The sequence below is a fragment of the Brachypodium distachyon genome, chromosome 1 (genome assembly GCF_000005505.3).
Source record: "Brachypodium distachyon strain Bd21 chromosome 1, Brachypodium_distachyon_v3.0, whole genome shotgun sequence".
In the NCBI taxonomy this organism is placed as follows: domain Eukaryota; kingdom Viridiplantae; phylum Streptophyta; class Magnoliopsida; order Poales; family Poaceae; genus Brachypodium; species Brachypodium distachyon.
In genome coordinates, this window is record NC_016131.3 from 24,036,224 (window position 1) to 24,061,127 (window position 24,904).

Sequence of the window (24,904 nt, forward strand, 5' to 3'; positions counted from 1 at the left end):
TGATTGATGTGGGTGCATGTATGCATAACTTATTACTCCTTGTTATTATAATTTATAGGAGAAAATTCCACTCCTCTATTAGGACATGTACAACAATCTAGCTTAGCCGTGTATAACAGGTGCCAGCTAGGATATAGGCTGAGGTGAAGGAAAACAAGTGAAGAGAGAGAATGAGCCTGCCCGTAGAAATATAGATGCTCTACAAACACAAAAAAATAGGTTGCTGCATACGGTCTTCTACCGCTGTATCATGACTGTCTGGAGCTTTCCATACTATTTACTTACTCGTTGACTCAGTGGAACAGGGTGAGTTTCCTATAATTTCGAAATATATAGATGGTTAAAATTACAGCCCGTTGTAGAAACTATCTTTAGTGATGTCTATAAATTATATAATGAGTACTCAAATAGGATAACTATAGTATTGTACATGCCCTTAGCTTCTTTTTTTGGAAAGGGAAAAGAGGCATCCTATTGAAACCGATGGTTTAATAAGTTACCGTTTGCAATTGGCCAGAATGCCCGATACTAACAAAAACCAGAACAACGGGGTTCTTTCTAAAATGAGCGAACCTACGCACTAAAATGCGTCCAGGCATATCCGTATCTAGACAAAGTTGCGTCAAGAATTATGGAACAACGTGAGTAGCATTTGTACTTAATTTGCCCCTCCAATTTTGAATTTCCGTTGTTTGACCCCCTCTGTACTTCAATCCTGGCTCTGTCCCTGATAGATGGTGTGTTCCAGCAAAAAGGATTTTTCGATTGATTATCGCTGAGAAGGAATCAATGTTTATGACGAACATAGGAAAACCAGACAAAATGGCGATTCATAAACCCTACAGTTCATATTGTTATAATTGTGTGAAGAAGTGTCCATATGTATCTAGGTCACTTTGCGGTAGCACCTACTTTGTGTTCAATATGGCGTGAAAAGGGCGTTGATGATGGTTAGCTTAGGGTGGCAGTCTGACTATTCCGTTTATGCGGTTGGTATGACGCAAAAAAAAACTTGAAACATACGGAAAGATTGCAAAATACATGAAGAACATTTATACAATTACGTCTCCTTTGTCGTTAGGTTTAGATCCGGCGGGAAAAGGCTGTTTTTCAACTTTGACATGCTTCTAGAGTTCATTTTTTTAGAACACATATGCTTGTAGAGTTGATTATGTTAAATATTTCAAATATGAGTCCCGTCAAATATTCAGAGTTCACCTTCTAAAATCATGTGGATATTTCAAGATATACACGAGGCTATGCGTGATCCCAATGGTCATGCATAGAAGAAACGGCAGCAAAAGGAAACTCTTTACCTGTTGCCCACTAGCCAGTACTCCTAAGATGAAAGTTGTATATTGTATTTAAAACATTCCAGGATTCCTGGCATGTTTATCAATGGGCGGTTTCAATTTATGAAGAGATCTTTCCGTTTCCTATTAAGTGTCGTAACTTTGTCTAGATACACATGTATGTAGACACGTTTTACTGTATAAATACAAGCAAAGCAATTAATATGGTACGAAGAGAGCCATATTTATATTAGGTAATAAATGTCTACCATATAAAATATTTCCTGAGTTCACATTTGAGAGGACAGACCATGTAAATATTTATGGAAGCACTTAAACCACAAGCACGTTTTCTACGTTTTTCCTGTGCGACGCTGGCCGGAGAGGCGGTGATTAGCAAAAACCTCTTGGCGGCAAAGTAAAAGTTTGGGCGCCAGTCAGTTTCCGTCTCCACAATTTGGGCTTGCACTGGGCAGGCCCATGATCAGACGAATATGGAAGCGAGTTAAGAATTAATCCTCATCCGACGCCGACGGATTTGTGTTGGTAGGATTAGGGTCCTGCGATCGACATTAGGCGGCGGCAAGCTTTAGGTCGCCGCTGAGTCCTAGCTGAGTCCGGACTCAGATTCTCCTATTTATATCGCGGCAGGTAAACCTAGTGGATCTCCTCTGTCAGAGTCGGTCGGATCTAGTCACCGGCGGCCGGTGGAGAGAGGGACATCCATCCTGTTAGAACATTCCCCTGGCTGCGTGTTCCTTATATAATTTCGTCGACCTAGATCCACTCAATTTCCCTCAATTGGCCGGTACGTAACAGCTGCTTGAACATGAATTGTGCATCCCCGTGTCAGATATCCGTACGCCACCTTTGACTGGTTCTTCTTCTTTTAGGGAGGATATATGATATCTTTGTTACTCCGAAGTTCTTTTTTTGGACAGTTCTCTGTTAGTTCCTTTCTTTAAGGATGATTTCTTTGTGAGTTGTTTTTTAGGGGAATTTCTCTCTCAGATCCTTTTTAATACCTATTCGGTTGCAACAATTCCTGCAAGGATTGAGAGGGATCAGGGGAAAACTGAACTAAAATTTGATCGGTCCCTGTCAATCACCACTGGAAAGGGCATAACCGAGCTACCCTTTAAGAAAATTTTATTTCTTAGGAAAGACTACCGACGGTGGATTTATTAAAAATAGAGTAGGTATTTACAGTACTTTGTAATTAGTTCGTTCTAGTAATTAGGGGGGTTAATTAGTTTATCGAATTGATTATTCATCCCCATTGTATTGTTTTTGTATATGCTGAATTAATAAGGATTTTTTATGCTGCAGAAGCCAATTAATTGGGGCAAAATAAGGCAATCGAGATAGAATTTGCTTGATTCAACATACGATCCCCACAAGACTCGATTTGTTGGCACACATGGCCGCGCGTGAAGTAACGTATCCTAAGAAACAGAGAAGCCGTTCAGGCCGAGCCAGGGGACAGGATCCCAAGGCGTGGGCAGCCTTCTCGGTTCCAAACTAGAAGAGCAAAGCAAGCGCGACGACCATCCCCCTAGCGTCGTTGGCTCAAAGAGGAAACGGGTACACAAGTCAAGCGAGATCAAAGGAGCCGACGCAAAGCTAGCCATAGACCTAGAGGCAGCAATGGCAGCAATTGACTTTCCTCAACCAAAGAACCGTGGCAAACGTTCGGCCCGGCCTAGGGCCACCAAGGCTGCTGCGCCATGGGCAGCCTCACTGGATGGGTTCCAGAACAATGGTGCAGGTACCAATCCTGTCGTGAAGCACGGTGTCCCGGCGATTTCTTATGCTGATCTCGATGTGGTTAACACTGATGTTGATCTTTCAAGTGCAGAATCTGCTCTAGCATCGCTCTATGGAGAGCGTGATAGAGACCCGTGTGTGGAGTTTGCTGTCAACATCCTGATGAACGGGACACCGCTGCCAAAGGAAGCTGCAGGTATCGAAGCATTCTTTACCCAGAAGATGTACGGCTACAAAAACGCAAAGTTTGGGGAAAACATAACAAGTTTTATGGTCTAATCTTCATATTAGACATGATTCAAGCACCTGCATGCATCGTTTGGCGAATTGTTGGCCTGATAGAAGAAGTTTGGGGAAAACATAACAAGTTTTATGCGCTTAAAGAATGTGATACAAAATACAACTTGTTATGGCCTAATCGTCATATGAGACGATGTGGGTGTATGTGCTATATATGTACAAATTAATTCAGCCCAGCCTCTGTAATAGTCATCTTGTGATAGTTGACTCGATCGTCACATACGGGCCGTGTATATCTCACCCATAAGTTATACGGTACTAATGACTAGCATGTTAACAGGTTTCATAAGTCTGTCATAAAACCCGCCTGCGATGGTTGCAGACCCGGGCTTTCTAAGACCCGGCCGCCAGTGATCCCGCTGTAGTTGACGTGGTCATCACAGATAAATGTATACATACGGGTGGTAAAACTCAGTGCGTGCATTCGGTTTTGGTTCGGTTAATACGGTTTTTCATTAATTCGGTTTATACTCGGTTAACACGATTTTGTATAAAAATACGGTTCAGTTTCGCTCATAAGTTATAACCAATCATTTACGGTTTGGTTTCGGTTATAACCATATTAACCAAAGTTGATGAGAATTTTTTCAAACAACACATGAATTTTTAAGTTAACCCGAGAGTATGATAGTAGTTAATTTGCTAGAGGATTTGACTGCACTTTCGTTAGTGGTCCTGAACTGCACTCCATAACACCAAATAGAGCTACAATCTAAAACCCGATGACCTATTTCAATTACGTACGTACTGGCCCATACAGCAACGGCCCAAGAGAGCAGAGCAGGCCCAAATCGGGCAAACCCAACAACAAATCATTCGTGGGCCAACTGGCTATCGAGTGCAGCAACAACCCCGTAGGTCGAGTGTTCCATACTCAGCGGCTGCAAAATTCCTTACTAATGTTATGTTGTTACCGTTTAACCTAACGGTTTCCGGTTTTTAACCGAAACATATGTTGTTATCGGTTTAACCTAATGGTTTTCGGTTTTTAAACGAAAAAGCGATGCAGCGCTGCATCAGGAGGGAGAACGAGCGATGCAAAAACGCCCAAATCGGGCGTACCAAAGATGCGGACTAAGAAAGCCTTTTTGAATCTGGACTCAGTGGCGGATCCAGCACAAAGGCCCAACGTGGTCCATGAGTGACATTGTTCATATAAATTTATTTATTTTTATTGTTTTATCTTTTTTGCCCAGACATACCTAAGGTATAAAAAAATCAGGATGATCCCTAGACAATCCTGTCCATCCTATAGATCCGCCAATGTCTGGACTGCACCCACCTAACATGGCCCATGAAACCTAACAAGCCAACATTTGCATGGTGGGTGCAAACCAAGTTCGGAGTGGGCAACCAAACACCTCCTAAGAAATGAATTAATTGTGAGTATTGATTACGGGCTAAATACCACGGATAAATTCGGAAAAAATAAATCAAAACCTAAAGCAACCTATAAAATAAGAAGGAGAGAGTACTAGAGTCTAGTAAATCCCGTGCTAATGGTAGCGTGAGATAGTATCATGTGTTCTTTACATATTCTATTTTTTTTATATCATCAAATTGTTACTTAGGAATCTAAATCACTGTCCCATATCCCATCATAAATCTCCACTATTCTACACTTTAAGAATCTTTTAAATTACTGTTTTTAATTAAACTAAAAATAGGAATAAAACTTTCTACTGTGCATTTAATCCATCTTAATTTCGGAGGAATAGTGTGCTGACACCATTTAGACAATAGCCGGGGGCGGATATAAGCATGGGGCAAGTCAGCAAGTGGGGGTGTACCCAAAGACTTAAATAATTACTAATGCTAAATTAGTATTTATGAATTTATAAAGACATTGGAAGATTCTAGGTCCGCCACTGATACAAGAGATTTTCTAAATTGTGTTTCACAATGATTTCGAGAAACCTACTTGCATTTTAGGCCTCTCAACAAATGTGATCTGTCCAGACTGTGTGTAGCCCATGTTGATAGTCTGATCAGTCAATGGTGCCTTGTCAGGTTATCATGTTTCATGACAAGTGGTGTAATGGCCGTTTTATTTGGATTCCCATGCATTAATTAATCAGACAATTATCTTCTGCCCGATTTATATATCGAGTCTGATTAAATAACTAGCAAAGAAATTTATAAGGAGTGAACGTTCGCTCTTTCGTCTTCTAGAGCGCATGCTTTGTTGTTCGTCCGATTGGGAAGAGTGTGGCTGCGATCACGTCACATGTCGTGGTGACAACTTTAGTCCTTGCAGTGGCAACTTGTTCTACGTAAGTGAAAACTTTAGTGTTGTGATGGTGGTAACTTTAGTTTTGTGACGGTAACAACTTTAGCATGGTGCGCCCCGCAGGGGTAAGAAACCAACGTTCGTTCCCTGTACGTTCCAGCTAGCACGGCTGCACATGCAACCACACACACACGAGCCACTTGAATTTGCAATTTTTTAATTCACCGGCCGTTGGGCGTCATGACGAAGAGCTTGCACGAGTGAGGCCCGACGTCCGTCGCGAGACTGCCGATGAACCTCCCAGGTAGCGTCGCCTGTGTTCTAAAAAAAGGTAGTGTGTCGTGTTGGTGAGATATTTGGGGTGAGACTTTGCAAATGTTTACTGAGATGGTTCAGCTTTGTGAGCATATTAATCTAAATGGTGATAGAGAACAATGCTACTGATTGTTAGATAAGAAAGGTAGCTTTTCTGTCAAGTCTCTATACTCTGCTCTGGTCACCAAACTGGTTGTTTATCCTTCTAAATACTTCTGGGAAGTCAGACTACCTCTGAAAACTAAAATCTTCATGTGGTTAGCTGTTAGAAATAGTATACTTATAAGGGACAATCTATCGCAGGTTGGAAGGGGCCTCGAAGTCGGGTCCTTCTGTCCCTTAGATGAATCACTGGATCATTTGTTTCTAAGATGTTTTGTAGCTAAGTTCTTGCGGGGTGGGGTAGGCTGTACCTTGGGTATCAACAATGTGCCATCATCCATGAATGACATGAGTGTATGGATTTACGGTTTTCCTTTTAAATTTCGTAAACTGTTAGCTATTGGTGATTCTGCATTATGTTGTACTATTTGGAAAACAACTTGTTTTCAAAGTAAATATCCTAGGAGCTAATTTAGTTTTTGTTATCTGCTATTGGATTAAGTATTGGGTGGGACTTCAGAAAGGTGATGCGAAGGATATGCTGATCACTGGAGCACTGATGCTGGAAAAGATGGCCTCGGAGACTCTTCACTCACGTCACAGATAAGCTGATCCTAGAGCTTGATTCTGCTTTGTTATTTTTGTTTTTACCTTTTGTATGTGGGAAAGACCTTTGGAACCTCTGTCCTTGTCGTTGATTTCATTAATGAAATCGGGAGCATTGCTCCTTTCTCTGAAAAATGAAACTTTCTTCATGTCGCAGCCGGAATGGCTCGAGGTGCTCCAGCTGAAGAGCATACACAGAAAAAAAAGTGCAAATCGGTGCAAGAACGAGATGATTATATCTAACGACGGAGAAACAAAAAGGCTGAAATGAGTCTCAGTACCCCATCTGGGGCCAGCCCAAGCCCATTGTCGACGAGATGGAGGCGGGCACCCATCGGCGTCAACTGAGACAAAGAAAAGAGATGAGGAGATGGTAAACATAGCAAACGCGGGTTGCAGAGGGGACACCGATTAGCTGGCTCTGCCAAATGCCCGTCCAGTACACGTTTGGTCGTGCAGAAAATGTCTATTTTTCAAACGAAATCATTCAACTACGTATATCTATTCCGTATATTGATAAGTACAACTGGCTGATGTATGAAAAATAATCTTTTTACAGGGAACTAAATAGTATTCACTAGGTTGCGTAAAAAATAAACATGGCCTCAGGCTTATAGAATTACCGTGTCAACTACAGCCATTCAAACTGCCAGAGTACCTACCTAGAACATGACTAGCAGCTGCCCAGAAATAAAACGCACAAGAGTCCTCAGTAAAAACACAGGAACCTCACGAGATTTCAAACCTAGAGTCGTAACGGGAGAATGAAAAGCTAGTATCGGAGCCCAACCAAGACAAATGTAGTGCGCTACTCCGATTATCTTGTAGCAAGATATATACTCAAAGTTGTAATGAATTCGCAGCAGATATGATTTGGCAAAGGATGCCAACAGGTCGTTATATTGGTCAAACCTCACAACTCAATACAGCAAGTGTTACAACTTCAAGCCAAAGTCAAATGGACAGGTACGACCTACGAATACTTTATACATTCCACCATTGTAGATTTGTCTCAGGGCACTAAATGCATTGCGAGATTGTCTTCAACGCGCTTCATATTGAACAACTGCCCACAAGAGAAGACTGATTGATTAGAAATTGAATAATGATTGAATGTTGAATAAAAAAAATCAAGTTTGGAATTAACTAGAAAATGTTAACTCCACTGCGAACATCAAGAATACATCAGATCTTTCTCTTTTTACATGAATAACTGTTAGTTCAAAGTGGTTTTGTGTCATGTTTGTTGACCCATAAATAAAAAACTCAGGGATCAAGTTAACTGTGCCATGAAAATAAAATGCACAAATGAATGATAAACAGTAAACTTTACACTGGGAACACAAAACAAATGAATGTCTGACAAAATCAGATGCCTGCTAACCTATATTGCCTCCATCTATAGAAGAGAAATACATTGTTCTCGTAAGGGTGCAGTCCTTGTTTGGTATGCATTATTATTTAAAACAAAAACAGTAGTTCATTGGCCATTAAACGGAATTGTTTGGCATGACAAAGTACAACAGTGAGGTAAGGTGTGTATCGCCGCCTTTCTACTTTTACTCATGTATACAAAACCAAATCATCGTCTGAGAACAAAAGCATAGTCATCAGTTTCAACAATTTCAACTTTCATAGCTGATCTTTACTCTTTCACAGGTAATAGTCAAGTTCATATGAAAAAAATTTCAAGATACTACCCTAGATCTTGGTGGAAAATCCACCTAACCCCATAAAGTTCAAACCTAATTTACAAAGCAACACATAGTTGTAGGACAACCAGTTTTGAATTTTAGTGTTAGGCAGCTTTCCCTAGATGCAGGGATTCAAATTTTCAATATCCATAGCATTCAAGGTTGGAGAACGCGCTACTGCACGCATAAATGGAATCATGTGCAAGGTTTATATGAACCTCAGAGACCACATATACCACAGAGATACTTGGGTCTAATGTAGCAAGCGTAGTGCTAGAGTTATGGAAAGTCCAGATAACCACATGAACCTTAGTGAAAAATCCGCCTAACATGTTAAACTTTACTCTGCACCTTATATTGTACCACAACAATTTTGGAATAGTAGAACAAAATACAATTTAATCATGTTAGGCGGCTTTTCCCCAAGGTTCACCATGCTACGTAGACGTTTCAAGCATATTTTTTTCATTCTATCTTAAGTCGAGAACTATTGCAGATATAAATGTAAACATGTACAAAGTTTATATGCACTTCCATGAGCACATATAACTTGCATATGCTTCCACCAATGTGCATGCATTACCACAGGTTGTACAAAGTCTAGCAATAAATGATTAACACTATTCAATGTGCATCCCATAACCGCTGCAGAAATAAATGGAAGCATGTACAAGGTTCATATGTACTTCATTGAGCTCATATATCTTGGCACATACTTTCATCTAATTTGCAACAGCTATACTAAATCAGCAAAGCACAAATACATAGTGCTAGAGTTACAGTAAGTTCAGATAACCACATGAATCTTAGAGAAAAATCTGCCTAACATCTTAAACTTTATTTTGCACATTCAACACCTATTGTAGGAAAAATCTTGGTACAGCAGAACAAAATTCAATTTAATGCTGTTAGGCGGCTTTTCTCTGAGATTCACGAAGTTATGTAGAGTTTATGAAACATGTATGGTTTCATTCTATCGTAAGTCAAAACTGTTGCAGAAATAAATGGAAGCATGTACAAGGTTTATATGCACTTCTATGAGCACAAATAACTTGCATATGCTCCCACCACTGTGCTTGCATTACCACAGGTTGTAGTAAATCTAGCAAAAACTGATTAACACTATTCACTGTGCATCCGATAACAACTGCAGCAATAAGGTTCATATGTACTTCAATGAGCTCATATAACTTGGCACATGCTTTCATCTAATGTGCAACAGCTATACGAAACCAGCAAGCACAAATACATAATGCTAGAGTTACAAAAGTCCAGATAACCACATGAATCTTAGAGAAAAATCCGCCTAACATCTTAAACTTTATTTTGCACATTCTACACCAATTGTAGAACAAAACTTTGGTATAGCGGAACAAAAATACAATTTAATGCTGTTAGGCGGCTTTTCACTGAGATTCACGAAATTATGTAGACTTTTCAAAAATATTGTTTTCATTCTATCGTAAGTCAAGAATTGTTGCAGAAATAAATGGAAGCTTGTACGAGGTTTATATACACTTCTATGAGCACATCCAACTTGCACATATTTCATCCAATTTTGCACGCATCACTACAGGTTTTACTAGGTGTAGCAGTAACTGACTAACGATATTTAATGTGCATCACATAACTACTGCAGAAATAAGTGGAAGCATGTACAAGGTTTATATTTTGATCAGCCTTAAGATAATTTTAACTGGCCAGATGCACCCCATAACTTGTTCTTCTAAAATGATTTAGGAAAAGTAACAGTTTGACTCAACTAGGCTGGAAAAATCTCAGTAGAAGATATTTTCCCATATGACCATTATCATCATGCAACCACTAGATTACAATTTAAACAGCAGAGACAAGTGATCACGAAGTAAGAAAATAAACTATGAAGAGGAAACAAAAAAAAAAGGTACAGAAGAGGGATGTAGCAATACTTCGGCGGGTGCGCTTCTTGTAGAGGATGCGGTAGCCGCATTCACGGCACTGGATCACATCTCCTGACTTCAGCGTGTTCTCAGCTCCGCAATCTGGAGATAAAGAAAATCAATTCGATTGTTTATACTGCATAAACAGCAAGGAATCCTGTGAAGAGCGAAGTTCGCAATTTCACTGGTTGTCCAAACGAGACCCCCACCGACTGCCTCTCTTCAGAAGCTCAGTACGACCACCAGAGAGAGAGAGAGAGAGAGAGAGGGGGGGGGGGGGATAGATCAACCTCCGCACAGATAGCTGACGGGCTCCGGCTGCTGCGGATCCATCGGCTAGGCTTTCTCGTAAAGGAGAGGGAGAAGCTACTGCGGCGGCCGGAGTTGGGTTTAGACGAGTTGGGGTTTGGTGAGTGTGTAGATATGGGAAGAGGGGAAGAAGAAGATTTATATAGAGCTGCTGCCGACCTAGGTTACCTGGCCGGCCTCTCGCGGTGCTTCGCTGGGCTGGTAAATAAGCACCTCGCTGGCCCAGCCCAGTAGTTTGAGCGCCAGTCCAGTTTGTTTTTTTTAATTATGAGCGCAGTCCAGTTACACGTGTTTGTACGGCATCTAGCTTATTTTTCTTATTGGGTTTGTGTATTTTTTTGCAGTGCCATTTTTTTTTGAGGAACACAGTACAAACGCAGACGCTCACAACACGCACAACTCCGAAAGACTGAGCCGGCAGATCTTGAGAGATTGACGGGTACGTCACCTACCACTGAAAGAAAAGCGCCGGTTAAATCCTGGAATAATCCAGGGAAATGTGACACCCACGTCAAGTCTAGGACTTGAACCTGGGTGGGCTGGTTCCACCACAAGGAACCAGACCACCTGAGTTTGGCTCAGTTCAATTTGCGGTGCCATCTTGACGTGCAGATGATGTCATTTAGAAGATTGATGTCCTGAGGCATCGCAGTCTATTTCTTGAAATTAGTGGTTATCGTGGTTCATCTTTTTTTGTTTTGATCTTTTTTATCGATTCATCGATAAAACAACGGTTTCACAACTTCCCTCTTGCAAGGGGTGTGTCTCTCGCTTAAAAAAAAGAGGTGTGTCTCCAATTATGGTACATTCAACGGTCTTAGGTTTTCAGTGTTTGAGATAGTCGAGTCATGCGGCTTCTCAAAACTCATAAGGTTAGTCCAGCTTGTGCAAAAATGACGTTTTGTAATTTCATAATCAAATACCTGCAGGAATATCAAGATGTGAACGACGGATCCAGTGGTGTTGATTTCAAAGGCCCATGATGAAGCTTTTGGTTTAGCAAGGATCTTCGTTACTTTTGTTTTTTGTCGATTGTACCCAATCCCGATCTAGTGTACTCCATCCGTTCCATATTAAATGACTCAAATTTTCTCAAATATGAATATATCTATATAAAAAAACATCTAGATACATGTAATATTTGTCACTTAATATGGGACGGAAGAAATACTTTTTTTTATGAAATAAAGGCAGATCGTTGTTTTAAAAAAATGAACCCACAATTTTTCCATTCTGTGCTAAAAGGAGACTTGCTTTTGAGAGCTGTAACCGTAAGATGTTGATTCTTCCTCCTGATGTTCTTAAACTTTTTTCTAATGCTGATTGATCATTCCGAGTTAACCGATTTTAAATTTAAGTAGTAACATAATGTAAGATTCACTTCACTATGGTATGTCCACAAGTCAGCGCTTCCTCCCTCGACTAATTAACCGCCACGGGGAGGGAGTTAACCGTGCGCGAGCGCCTTTCTGGCATCTGACGGGAGTTGGTTAAACTAAAAGATGGGATCCGTCATCGGCACGGCGGCGAACGGCGTCGGCACGTTCCTCGGCAACGCCTTCGCCGCGCCCTTCAGGAGTCTCTTCGGCGTGTCCTGCGAGTAAGCCCCATGATCGAAACGCCCGATTTACAGTCTCTAGTGGATCTATCTGCCTGACTTGCAGTGAGCATGGATTTGAGTTTGACACCAATTTCTGTCTCGAATCATTGAAGGGCCGTTTGTTCAGGGACGTGGGACGTGGCCTGCTTCCTGGAGCACCTGTGCATGTCCAGTCTAGCCAGGCTCTTCATGGTCCTGGTCCTCTCATACATCAGTAAGCGTCGACAGCCTCACACACACCAACTCTTTCGTGAGTTTCTTGCTGAGAATGGATTCTTTGTTTGTTTTGCGGCAGTGCTGTTGCTGGCGTACCTGATGTGCAAAGTGGGCATCATCCAGTGCGTGGTGAAGAAGGGCTGCAAGATGTCGGCGGCGGCGTGCTCGGGCTGCTGCCACGTGCTGGGGGCCTCGTCCTGCTTTCTCTGGCGCAAGCTGCGGGACACCAAGCGCGTGCACCGCGGCCGCCGCAGGCGCCGGCCTCCTGACATCGAAGAAGCAGGACGACGTGCCGGATCGAGCTCCGAAGAAGAGGACTCCGACGACGATGCTGATGATGGTGGGAGGAGCGTGAGAAGGCGGAGCAGGGCGAGAGAGGGGTCGTCGTCGGTGAGGGAGAGGAGGAAGGACAGGTTGCGGCGGGCGCTGAGCCTGAGGAAGATGGCGCCCAAGAAGGAGCACGCGATCACGGTTAGAGGCCATGGGATTGGGGCAGGGAGGCATCACCGCCGTGTCGCGCCGGGGAGTGTCGAGCCGTCGTCCACGGCGTTGCGTGTCCATGGCTCGCACAGGCCCAGCCGCAGATGAAGTTTTTTTTTTGTTTATCGTGTCCACGAGCTATCTCTGATTCTTGATTGATTATGAAACGAGAATTCCCCTCGAAATCAGTGGTTTCAAGGATTCAGACTTTTGGATGAATTAGACCCAAGCCAGCCCAAAAATACATTAAGTTGGGTATGTGTTCTTTGAATTCAGAATGTGCGACCGAAGGCCCCTATAGCTCAGTGGTAGAGCGTCAGTCTTGTAAACTGAAGGTCTGTAGTTCGATCCTGCATGGGGGCAATTTTTTTTTCCAGTTTTGCTGTTGCACGAAGTTCTTTTGCGATCAATCATGCATGTCTCATTTCCTCACCCTTTAAAGGCTTTATATTTGCCATGTATCTCATTTAGATGCTTTTCTACAGAAAACCGTGTTATTACAAATACATGACAAAATGAAACTTTTGGGCTGGCTTCCTAACTTGTTAGTTACATTTGCCACGACGAAAAGAAACTTCCGAGCCCAAGTTAATTACTGCATGAGTCTGCTCAAAAATAGGTCAATCGACTAGCCAAAGACAACTATTCTCCAAAATAGTCAAAACGTATATGTCGAACGCAATGGGAGACCACTCATGCGGGCTATCAGCTCGGGCTCCTCGACACTAGAGTAGCGACCAAGGAAATTTCAGAAATTCCAAGTTGAACGGTACCATCATTGAGTCTCTAATGATGACACCGATGCTTCCAAATTCCTCGGTTGCATAATAATGTCCATAGTTTAGCCTAAATTAGTTTGGAAACCTAATCCAATTTGAGAATCGGCTTCTCTACAAAACTGGGAGATAGCAGCTTCTGGAAGAAGTCCCACAAAAGAATCGGGCCCTTTATGGAGTATATAAGTAGATGTACTTTTGCTATGAAAATTTATATGGATTTATTCAAACTAATTTAGAATCACATATTTCATATATTTCCTCCGTCTCAAAATAAGTGACGTGAATCTGTATAAATTTTTATACAAATCCACATCACTTATTTTGAAACGGAGGAAGTACTCCCTCGTCCTAAATTAATTGATGTGGATTTGTATCGATTCTTATACAAATCCACGTCAGTTAATTTGGTAGGGGGAGTATTCTTTTTCTTTGATCGTAAGTTTTATTAAGAACAAAGTTAGGACAAAGGGAGTACTTCGTAGCTAAGGCCTTTGCCTCAGCTGTCGGGTCACTCGAGACTCACCGTACAGAATCACCAAGACTGGTGGGGACACTTTCTCCCAAAGTAAAAATAAAACAGACATCTTAATTTAGGAACACATTGCTGCGGGCCTGTGGCAGTGTGGCGCTTATAATTTACTGCTGGTCGCTGGGGCGCTAGGCCACACACGTAGTGCAGCCGTGCAGGATCGGCTCCAGTTGCACTGCAGGGGCTGCTTCCGCCTTCCGTTTAATGCAGGCCGGTGCCATGAAAGGAGCGGCGTTAACGACTGCGCCTGCTCGGGCGTGCTGTACTGTTCGTCGTAGATTGCGTTCAGGGTACCGAAAGGTCCGAAATCAGGAAGCAGCGGGAAGTACCGTATGGCCTATGAGATCCGCTGCCAGATCTGCCGGCCTTCAAAACGAGCTTGCCGCAGGGGGGTATGTAGTCTGTACTACAGTCTGAAACCTGTCGAAGAGGACTGGCCCTCGGTTTTTCATTTTCGCATTAAATAAAACTTGGAACGAAATGGGAGGAGCAGCCACTCTTCATGTAATGAGCTGCATCAATTAATCCGGACCAGAGGTAATTATTAAATCGGGAAGACATTTTTTTTGGAAGACACTGAAAATGACTCAGCACTTCTTGATCAGCTCGTGAAGCAGTGCCACACGCTGCTGCTCTCCATTACTCTACTTATTTGGCAATAAAAATATGTAAGTCTGCCGACCATGTCAGGGTACATGCACGCGATACCCAAATCTGGTCCATACCGGACCAGTCGCCGTGGATCCTGTCTAGGCCGAAGATACGCATTCAATACTCCGGAGTCCGGACATAGGTGCTCTGGTGCTTCCAAGTATGGAAAAATATATCCTATTCCCTCCGTTCCATAATTCTTGTCGAAACCTTACATGTATCTAGATGTTTTTTAAAAATATATACATTCATTTTTTGACAAATTTGAGACAAGAATTATGAAACTGAGAGAGTACTCTCTTTCTTCTCCTAAATGTAAAGAACTCTTAGTTTTGTCTAAGTCAGACTATTTAGATTTTAACTAACTTTATAGAAAATATATAGCATCTATAACTTTAAATTAGTTTAATTCGACAATACATCATGATATATATTTTCACGGTGTATTTATTTGGTAAGAAATTTAACTACTGATGAAGCTAGAACTTTTTTTTGTTGGACTATTTAAACAAAGGGAGTACTCTCTAAATGTGAAGAAACCACTAAAAATGTTAACACTGATATAGTATATAACATATATCTATACCAACATAGCATCAGTTCGTTGCTATGATATGGATCACAAAAAAAAAAAACAAGCGCAAGACGATAAAACGCATATTTTTCCTATCACTCCCCATTGGTCCACGGTTCTGCAAACAAGTGATTGGTTCCTTGTTCCGTCAGGAGGTGATAGATTGTTACCTCGATAGGTATTGTTCTCATACGCGTTTTGTTTAGACGTCGGGAGACTTCAGAGACATAGAGATTTACCAAGGTTCATGCCCTCTTGGACTGGGAAACACAGTTGTACCCCTGTCTTGTTATATTATCTGGAACTCAAAATAGAAAAGTGTAATGACTTGATTGCGCGCGCTCTCTCTCTCTGTGTCTCTCTCCCGTGACCACTTTTTCATAAGCACGGTGTGATGATTACTCTTTTTTATGTTTGTATGTCTCCATGTCGCAGAGGACAGGTCTCATGGCACTATATGAGTGAGATCCGTATTGTACTTTCCAAGTATCTGACAAGGGTTCCTTCCGATCCCATGCGCTACCTCCACGCAAGTCAGTGCACGATTTAGGGCCGCTGTACTCGTAGGCCGGGGTTAAGTGTCTAAATTACACGACTCTTACTACATATATTTATATCCTGCAACCAAAACAATGTTGTAGATACATAAACATTTTAAAAAAGTGTGTGGCAATTTCTCAGTTGTAGATACATATACATTTTTAAAAAGTGTTGTAGATACATATACATATACATTTTAAGCAAGAGGAAAGAAAAGATGAGTTTCTGGTTGAGCTAGGTGCTGCTTGTGATGAGCAGGATGCACCATTGCTGGTTGGAGGTGACTTTAATATACTGAGATTTGATCAAGATAAAAATAAAAAGAGGAAATGCAAAAAGACTGATATGTTGAATGCCATAATTAATAATCATGAGCTAAGGGAAATTGTAATGTCTGGTGGGCATTACACTTGGACCAACAATCATGAGGTTTCAACTCTGGAAAAGTTGGATAGAATACTAGTGAACAGTGACCAGGAAGATCTTTTTCCTCTAATGACAGGCAGGAAATTAGTGAGGCAGTTGTCTGATCATAATCCTCTGATTATTGATACCATGGAGCAACAAGAAAAGAAGAGAAATAAAGAATTTAAGTTTGATGTCAGCTGGTGCAAACACCCTGATTTCCTTGAGAGGATTAGGCAGGTTTGGAGGGAACCCGTGCAACCTACTGACAGTTTGGGGGTGGTTCAGGGGAAGTTAAAAAAATGTAAAGAAATCTCTGAAAGGGTGGGGCCATAATATTAGAGGGCAAACCAACAAATTAAAAAAAGGATTTGTCAGAGGAATTACAAGACCTTGAAGACTTGGAGGAAATTCAACCTCTTCAGGTGTATCAGCCAGCCAGAAGGGGAGACATTAATGCTGCACTTTTTGAACTGTATGATAATGAAGAGGAATTCTGGCAAAGAAAATCTGGAGATAATTGGTTACACAAAAGGGATAATAATACTACCTATTTCCATAGAATAGCAAATGGTAGTAGGAGGAAGAAGGTCATTTACTCTCTACGTGAAGGGGAGGAAGTTATACAAGGCACTACTAATCTGGTGAAACATGCTACTGACTTTTATAAATCTTTGTTTGGTCCTGCTACTGGGTTTCAGTGTCATCTCAGGAGAGATATGTGGGAAGATGGGGAAAGACTTACTAGAGATGAACAATCTATGTTAGATATACCATTTGAAGAAGAGGAAATAAAGGGCATAATTGACTCCATGGAGAGAAATAAAGCAGCTGGACCTGATGGGTTCCCAATTGAATTTTACCAATTTTGCTAATCATTAAAGATGACCTGGTGCAATTGTTTGCTGATTTTCATGCGGGGAAAATAGATCTCAGCAGGATTAATTATGGGATAATCACCTTAATACCAAAAGGAGCTGATGCTAATGTAATTCAAAAATATATACCAATTTGTTTGCTTCAGGTGTTGTTTTCCAAGGGCATGACTCTAAGGCTGGGCCCTCTGATGCCTAAGCTAATTGAGCCATGTCAATATGCATTTATTAAAGGGAGGAACATAATGAATGGGGTACTGGCTTTGAATGAAATTCTAAGAGAATCCAAATATTGCAAACAGCAAGGGGTGGTGCTGAAAATTGATTTTGAAAAGGCATACGATAAAGTGAATTGGGAATTTCTCTTCCACTTTGCTGAGATGAAGGGGTTCAGTGAGAGATGGATGGGCTGGATCAAATCTATTGTCACTCATGGCACTCTGTGTGTGAAAGTGAATGATGCGTTGGGGCCATACTTTGGGAGCCATAAGGGAGTCAGATAGGGGGATCCTTTGTCCCCCTTTCTGTTCAATCTTGTAGTTGAATGCTCGGCCAAAATGATCCTTCCTGCCCAATTGGCTGGTAGACTGATTGGTCTAGTACCACACCTGGTTGATAATGGAGTTGCCATTTTACAGTATGCAGATGATACCATCTGGTTTGTCAAAGATGATCCTGAAGAGGCCAGATATCTAAAGCTCATTCTGTATCTGTTTGAATCCATGTTTGGGCTTAAGTTCAATTTCCAAAAAAGTGAAGTGATGATGGTTTTACCTGACAATCATAAGAAGCAATGCTATGCATAGACGTTTAACTGCCAGGAGGGGGCTTGGCCCATTAAATATCTAGGCATGCCTGTGAGTGTTGATAAACTGAAAGTTGCTGACTAGACTTTACTGGAGGAAAAAATGGAAAAGAAGCTGGCAGGGTGGAAGGGGGGAGCCTTGTCCATTGGGGGCAGGGTCACCTTGCTGAATGCTTGTGTTGACTGCTACTCAAATTAGATAAGATTAGAAGGAGGTTTTTGTGGAGGGGGGATCTAGGAAGAGGAAGTACCATCTTATCTCCTGGGAAATCATATGCAGACCAAAACTCAAAGGTGGGTTGGGAATTAAAAATCTTGAACTCTTTAATATTAGTCTTATGTGCAAATGGCGGTGGAAATTGGAAACTGAATCAGGGCCGTGGCAGGAACTGATCCAAAAGAAATATCTGAAAGGGCAGGATATTTTCAATATCCAACACAAACCAAATGACTCACCTTGCTGGGCAGATTTGCTGAAAGTTAGAGATCTATATGTGAAAGGGAGATGTGTGGTGATTGGAGATGGGAAATCGACTGATTTATGGGGGGATGCCTGGTGTGGCCAGGTGTCCTTTGCTCAACAATTCCCCAGGCTTTTTTCCATTTCTAATGAGGTTGGATTATCTGTTCATGCCATGGCTGTCAGGGGGTGGGTTATGATATTTAGAAGGTGGCTGGATGAACCTCTGCAGGATGAGTATAGAAAAGTTAGAGATAAGCTGACGTGGGTTGCTCTTACTGATCAGAGAGATACATCAGTTTGGAATTGGACCAAGAGCAGGAAATTCTCAATGAAGTCAATGTATGATGTACTTACCTGTGGGGGAACTAATAGATCCTTTAAACATCTCTGGAAAGCTAGGATTCCTCTCAAAATAAAAATCTGGTTATGGTTAATTTGGTACAACGCCATAGCAACTAAAGATAATATGAAAAAGAGAAATTGGGAGGGAGATACCACCTGTAGATTCTGCAGTAGGGAGGAGACTATACACCATTTGTTCTTCCACTGCGCATCAGCCAGATATACATGGAGTGTTGTGAGTATGTCATTAGGTGTTAATACTAGGCCTTCTTGTTTTTCTCAACCTTTACATGTGTGGGGAGGAACTTGCAGGTTGTGGGCCTAGCTGCCATTTGCTGGGCAATTTGGAAGTTACGCAATAGGGCATGTTTTGAGAAGAAGTTAATACGATCACCTGCAGAAATAATTTGCCTGGCATGTGCTTTCATGAAGTACTGGCCATGGCTGCAATCTAATGGTGATGAAGCTCGACTTCGTGCAGGAGCAGAGGCACTTCAGGCGGAAGCTCTACGCCTACACCCACAACAGGCCAGGATGGACATGGCGTGACTCCTGGGGCCTGATCTCGTTATGGAAGGACTTGGCGTGCATCCTGGAACTTGACGAAGATCGTTTCAAGACGATTCTTGATGGTGTGTGGGGGTGATACAAGATAGGTCTCTTACTTCTGCGGGGATGAAGCAACAATTTTGGCGATTCTTGGAATCGTCTGTAACTAAACTTAGTTCCTTTTGCTTTTTTCTACCGAGACCTTTGCGTGCGTTCAGGACTGCGCTTGCAGTATACCTGGGCATGGGTGGCCCGAAGCCCGACGTCCTGGGCCGGGCTCGGGCCTCACATTTTAGTCCAAGCCCGGCCCGAAAGCCCGAAAGAACTAAAAGCGGGTATTTTTTAGGAAAAATTGGTATAAAAATCATTTATTTATTCCGAAAATAATTATTTCAATGCTTAAATGAACTATTTTCAGGGTTTCGGGCCGGGCCGGGCTCGGGCTTCAGGTTTGACCGTCGGGCTTTTATGAACCCCGGCCCGAATCCGGCCCGGCCCGAGGTTTGCCCAGGTATAGCTTGCAGCCTGTGAACTTTTATTGGGTGTTTGTGTGAACTCCTGTTCCGTTGGTTCGGTAGTGGAACTCGGCCGATAAAATGGTCGTATGGAAAAAAAAATCTCAGTTCCCTGATTTTTAAGCAAAAAGTTTTAGATATAAGTTGGCGAATCAGATACGTTGGGTTAAGATCCGAGGGCCAACCCTGCTTCTCTGCCACATGGTATCGTTAAATTAAAGGTACAACGATCGAGCATATCAACTCATCTCTAATTAAACACTCTGACTAAAAATCAGTTGATCCCAAATCCGTTTGAAAAAAGATCGTCCGAAATTCCCGTTAAAATCATGGTGAGACATGTCCTTGGGGTGGTCGTCCTCCGTTGATGCAGAGGGACTGTGGGCGGGTTTAGCAGGCAGGCACGTGCGTGGGCCCGAAGCGGCGATCCTGCGCTCCCCCACCCCCATGTCAATCAAGCGCTTCGTACGTACGGGGGACGGACGGACGTACTGTCCGGCCGGGTACGACGAAGCTGCTGCTCCGACTCCGTGCGGCAGCGAAGGATCCCCACGGGGATATGAATGATATCATATCCGTTCAATGAATGATGAATGCCCCCCGTTCCCAGAGATTTGGTTCCCTGCCCCGCGCTCCCGCGGCAACCGCACGACAGCGTGATCAGAGGCTCCAGAATGCTGCATGCGCAGGCAGGAGATCGCCGTGAACATTCATTCACATGATCCTACAGCGAATCAAACACAGGCAGGCAGGCAGGCATGGGCTAGCTGTCTCATGTCTGTGCCCTCCTCGCGCACGGCGTGCGGGTGCGGCCACGGGGGATCCATGAATCATGATGCATCGTGAATTGATACCGTACCGATCATATACTAGTAATATCTGATACGGTCCGAGATACGAAAATGAAAATGAATGCGGGGAGACGCTGGTGCGTGCGTGCGCAAGGCGAGGAGGGCGGCCGCCACCCACCCGCCACCGACTCAGCACGGCCGGGATCAAGATTCACCGCAGGCAGGGCCCATCTCTGACCCCGAATCAATCACTTGGCCCTGCCTCATTACTCGGGCACCAAGCGCTGCCCATCTATATATATGGTGCCACCGCCCTGCTGATTATTAACTTGGGTGAGAAGGAAACAGGCAGAGAGACAGAGCCCGTACGTACATTCATCCATGGACATGTCGGCGCCGGTGGGAGGAAGAGGAGAGGCTTGTTGCTGCCGAGGCGGCGGTGATGAGGCCAAGGAGAAGAGTGCCAAGATGGCGCAGGTGGTGCCGGTGGACGATGTGGTCGCCGCGGCGGCCGTGAAGGAGGCCGAGCTGGTGGTGCCGTACGTCATGGCCGTCGACGACAGCTCCGTCGACCGCGCCGTCATCACCGCCCTGCTCCGCCGATCCAAGTACAAAGGTACCACGAACTTCTACTAGTCCCCAGATGCGCTGCCGTGTGTAGCGACTAGCGACAAAATCGTCCCCTGTTTCTTTCGCCTACAAACAGAGGATTGCAACAAAACAGAGCATGCAAAAGCATTCGTCCATTCATTCAGAGAGTAGATTAGCAACATTAGAGAAACACATATTCCAGATTTTCTAGTCTTGTCTTCTACTAAGACAGTTCGTGCTAACGTAACTTTCTTGGTGCAGTAACTGCCGTGGATAGCGGCAAGCGGGCGCTGGAGATACTTGACTCGGTATATACACACACATTGATCTGCCGTTAATTCTTCTGGACGTACCGGATCATTTTCTTCGTATCGAACCTTCTTTTCTTGACATTTTGCAAACTTCGTTTTGGATCCAGGAGCCGAACGTGAGCATGATAATCACGGACTATTGGATGCCGGAGATGACCGGCTACGACCTGCTCAAGAAAGTCAAGGTATATATATAGTACAATACTAACCTCCGGGGTTGACCTGTAATACTACTGAAAACTAGTAGCCTAGGCATCTGAAGATTCTAGTACTAGCTGACACGATGTAAACTAATAATACACGTTCAGGAGTCGTCGGAGCTGAAGCAGATCCCCGTGGTGATCATGTCCTCGGAGAACGTGCCCACGAGGATCACCAGGTCTGTATCTTACTTCCATTCAGCAACAAACCAACAGTTGTTAATCTGATAGATCGACGATACTATCTCATTGTTGACAGTATAAGACTTAAACTTTGATCGTGCAAGGCATCTTACAACGTGGTTGATTGTTGACTAAATTGGTTCCAGATGCTTGGAAGAAGGCGCGGAGGAGTTCCTGCTCAAGCCCGTCAGGCCGTCCGACATTTCCCGCATATCCACCCGGATGCTGCAGTGAAACTGACCGATGGAGATGGCCGGGGTGTCGTCTTGCTGTCTGTGGTGCCCATATGCTACGGAGTGCACACGGACGACAGCCCTCTTGGAGTCCTGGTAGTTGTAGGGATCGAGGGGAATTCAACAAGAGCGGCTAGGGAGGAATGAGATCATGTTTAATGTTTTAGGGAAAGGAATGAGATCATGTCTAATTTATTAGCGGCTTAATGGGATCCAATTCACTCCCTGGCTGCCTTCTCTCTAGATCCAGCTCTGCTAATTAGCTGTAGGCACTCCTCGGAAAAAAAATATTTGTAGGCATGCCGTTTATTTGTTTTAGGAAAAGTTTGGTTTTGACTTTTATGAACTCCGTTAACTCCTCACTGGAATAACTATCAAGTTCTACTAAGACGTTGCTGCGTTGCTACATATCTACCTATCTACCCCTAAAAATAAAGCTATGAAGTTTCCTTGGTTGTCGTCCGTCAGGCCCATTTGCGTTTTGCCTTTTCCGTTTTCCAATATCCCTAATAATTATCTACCCATAGTAATAAAGGGGGAAAGGTTCCTTGGACGCCGTCCGTCAGGTATATTTGCGTTTTGTCCTTTCCGTTTTCCAATAATCAACCCGTAGTCACACTCTCCCAACGACGTTTCTCCCCAGTCCATCAAGAAGTGTTAATTAACTTTTATCTCTAACTAAAAAGGCGAAATATCCATGAAAATGGCTTTTCAGTGCAAATGTGAGAATTTTCGACACCAACCATTGGATCCACGATAGATGGCCCCGATCAAAAGTGGTGGAACTAATCATTCACTTAAACCCACTTTTGCAGATAACCCCCCTCCTGAAAACACCGCATCACGTTTTTCCTCTGGACCTTAGGGCTTACACAATGTGCTAAAGTCAAATTTGCCATGTCACGCTAATTTAGCACCGGTGTCAAATTGCCATTTTCTCAACAATGTTGGCAATGCCAAATTTCCTAAAAAGCGGGACCCATCTTGGAATAGAATAACCACTGCTTTCCCTGCTCTTTCCCATGTCTCTCCTGACCTCCACACCAAATCCCTAACTTGACTCTTTCCAAATTCTGCTTCCAAATCACAAAGTTGGACTGCTAAAGCTTGTGTTGGAAGAGGCCGACTTGACTCTTCCCCGAATTCTGCTTCCAAATCACAAAGTAGGACTGCTCAAGCTTGTGCTGGAAGAGGCTGATCTGCTCTACGGTGTCAGGAGGCTAGGCAGTACTGAGACGAGGGTCATCTTCCTTCCCTCTCCTTCTGCCCGTCTGGATTTGCCTCCCCTCTGCTACTGCCCTCCAGATCCTCCTCCCATCGCACCCTCCGGCCAGCGCCCAGCGCCGACTCCATCCACAGCCGCCCGGGCCTCTGGTCAGCGCCCGTGTGAAAGGAATATGCGCGAGAGGCAATAATATAATGGGTATTATCTTATTCCATGTTTATAATATATGTTTATTTCTCATGCTAAAATTGTATTAACCGGAAACGTTAATGCATGTGTGTCTAATAAACAAACAAGAGTTCCTAGTGATGTCTCTCATTTAACTAGCTTGTTGATTAACAGATGATCAAGGTTTCCTGATCATGAACATTGGATGTTGTTAATAATAGGGTCACGTCATTAGGAGAATGATGTGATGAACACACACCCAAAGTAGGTATAGCAATACGATCAAGTCATTAAGTTTACATTGTTGTATCAAACACATGCGAAGTAGCCCTAATCCTTAGACCATGAGATCATGTCAATCACTGACACCGAAGGAGTGCTTTGATGACATCAAACGTCACACCGTAACAGGGTGACTATAAAGGTGGTGTTGGGTACTCTGAAAGTAAACAAACTGCTGAACAGAAGAAAGAGGTGCCGATGGATACCTTAGTTGATAACCTGCCGTTGGTTCCCAATATGGAGCCGCTGAAAGGGAGAGATCAGAAGCGAGGGAAGACGGTAGTGGGGAAGAATGCTGATGGCATGGCTGATCATGAGATGAAGGATGTGGGGCGTGAGGCGGATATGGCAGCGACCAGTCTTGGGGCTACTGGCAAACTGATGGGGCCAATCGTGGAACCCTGTCAGGAGCAATGAATTGCATCAGCTGGAACTGCCGAGGGGTGGGGAACCCTCGGACAATTCGAGATCTTGTCGCACTAACACAGGCGAATCACCCCAAAATTGTGTTTCTGTGTGAGACGAGACAACCAATAGAAAAGATGCATCGGCTGCGTACTCGTTTAGGTTTAAAGGGTTTTGATGGTGTGAGTTGTGATGGTCGTAGTGGGGGTCTTGCTCTTTTTTGGCATGAACAACTTTGTATGGATATTCAGTCCATGAGTGAAAGGCATATTGATGCGTATGTTCGGTCCTCTCTGGATGATGATATGTGGCGACTTACTTGTGTCTATGGTGAACCTCGTGTTGAAAATAGACATCGTATGTGGCAGTTGCTAAAAGATTTGTGTGGCCGGTCTGATTTACCATGGCTTGTTATGGGGGACTTTAATGAAGCTATGTGGCAGTTTGAGCATTTTTCGAATAATGCAAGAGGTGAGAATCAGATGCTTGCTTTTAGGGATACTTTGGAGTTATGTGGGCTTGTTGATCTTGGCTTCTCTGGCCTTCCGTTTACGTATGATAACAAACAGCGTGAGGCCAGTAATGTAAAGGTCCGTTTGGACCGTGCGGTTGCGGATTTCCCCTGGCGTGATCGTTTTCTTTCAGCTACTGTTAAGCA

At 43.3% G+C, this 24,904-nt stretch overlaps 4 protein-coding genes and 2 non-coding genes across 6 annotated transcripts; 4 read left to right on the forward strand and 2 right to left on the reverse strand.

Moving 5' to 3' along the window:
* The first annotated feature begins 1,975 nt into the window (after positions 1-1,975).
* Positions 1,976-3,443, forward strand: LOC112270166. Its single transcript, XM_024457981.1, has 3 exons — positions 1,976-2,100; positions 2,622-3,060; positions 3,151-3,443. The coding sequence occupies exons 2-3, from the start codon at positions 2,940-2,942 to the stop codon at positions 3,336-3,338; spliced, it is 309 nt and encodes a 102-aa protein (XP_024313749.1). The 5' UTR covers positions 1,976-2,100; positions 2,622-2,939; the 3' UTR covers positions 3,339-3,443.
* A 3,970-nt stretch (positions 3,444-7,413) lies between these two features.
* LOC100843746 (DNA-directed RNA polymerases II, IV and V subunit 12) lies at positions 7,414-10,670 on the reverse strand. The gene is made up of 3 exons (XM_003563126.4): positions 10,516-10,670; positions 10,235-10,327; positions 7,414-7,678 (listed from the first exon to the last, which is right to left on the reverse strand). The coding sequence occupies exons 1-3, from the start codon at positions 10,556-10,558 to the stop codon at positions 7,656-7,658; spliced, it is 159 nt and encodes a 52-aa protein (XP_003563174.1). The 5' UTR covers positions 10,559-10,670; the 3' UTR covers positions 7,414-7,655.
* Positions 8,600-8,748, reverse strand: MIR5062A (microRNA MIR5062a). Its single transcript, NR_126846.1, has one exon. It is a non-coding gene; the product is annotated as a microRNA MIR5062a (primary transcript).
* A 1,137-nt stretch (positions 10,671-11,807) lies between the features above and the next one.
* Positions 11,808-19,439, forward strand: LOC104582078. The gene is made up of 4 exons (XM_010231384.2): positions 11,808-12,134; positions 12,248-12,348; positions 12,430-12,821; positions 19,275-19,439. The coding sequence occupies exons 1-4, from the start codon at positions 12,037-12,039 to the stop codon at positions 19,437-19,439; spliced, it is 756 nt and encodes a 251-aa protein (XP_010229686.1). The 5' UTR covers positions 11,808-12,036.
* On the forward strand, positions 13,122-13,193 carry TRNAT-UGU. Its single transcript has one exon. It is a non-coding gene; the product is annotated as a tRNA-Thr (tRNA).
* A 1,546-nt stretch (positions 19,440-20,985) lies between the features above and the next one.
* LOC100823631 (two-component response regulator ORR5) lies at positions 20,986-22,574 on the forward strand. The gene is made up of 5 exons (XM_003560206.4): positions 20,986-21,264; positions 21,501-21,547; positions 21,658-21,735; positions 21,859-21,929; positions 22,080-22,574. Exons 1-5 carry the CDS (start codon positions 21,030-21,032, stop codon positions 22,165-22,167), a joined length of 519 nt encoding a protein of 172 aa, XP_003560254.3. The 5' UTR covers positions 20,986-21,029; the 3' UTR covers positions 22,168-22,574.
* Positions 22,575-24,904: the final 2,330 nt, after the last annotated feature.

Excerpts from the sequence above, each read along its gene's own strand:
- LOC100843746 (XM_003563126.4), bottom strand. The coding sequence starts at position 10,558 with ATGGATCCGCAGCAGCCGGAGCCCGTCAGCTATCTGTGCGGAG. Across the intron at positions 10,328-10,515 it reads CGTCAGCTATCTGTGCGGAG|ATTGCGGAGCTGAGAACACG; the intron begins GTTGATCTATCC and ends CTTTATCTCCAG. Across the intron at positions 7,679-10,234 it reads CAAGAAGCGCACCCGCCGAA|TTGTTCAATATGAAGCGCGT; the intron begins GTATTGCTACAT and ends TCTTGTGGGCAG.
- LOC104582078 (XM_010231384.2), top strand. The coding sequence starts at position 12,037 with ATGGGATCCGTCATCGGCACGGCGGCGAACGGCGTCGGCACGTTCCTC. Across the intron at positions 12,349-12,429 it reads CCTGGTCCTCTCATACATCA|TGCTGTTGCTGGCGTACCTG; the intron begins GTAAGCGTCGAC and ends GTTTTGCGGCAG. Across the intron at positions 12,822-19,274 it reads AGAAGGAGCACGCGATCACG|GAGCAGAGGCACTTCAGGCG; the intron begins GTTAGAGGCCAT and ends GACTTCGTGCAG.
- LOC112270166 (XM_024457981.1), top strand. The coding sequence starts at position 2,940 with ATGGCAGCAATTGACTTTCCTCAACCAAAGAACCGTGGCAAACGTTCG. Across the intron at positions 3,061-3,150 it reads GTTCCAGAACAATGGTGCAG|AATCTGCTCTAGCATCGCTC; the intron begins GTACCAATCCTG and ends TTTCAAGTGCAG.
- LOC100823631 (XM_003560206.4), top strand. The coding sequence starts at position 21,030 with ATGGACATGTCGGCGCCGGTGGGAGGAAGAGGAGAGGCTTGTTGCTGC. Across the intron at positions 21,265-21,500 it reads CCGCCGATCCAAGTACAAAG|TAACTGCCGTGGATAGCGGC; the intron begins GTACCACGAACT and ends TTCTTGGTGCAG. Across the intron at positions 21,930-22,079 it reads GTGCCCACGAGGATCACCAG|ATGCTTGGAAGAAGGCGCGG; the intron begins GTCTGTATCTTA and ends AATTGGTTCCAG.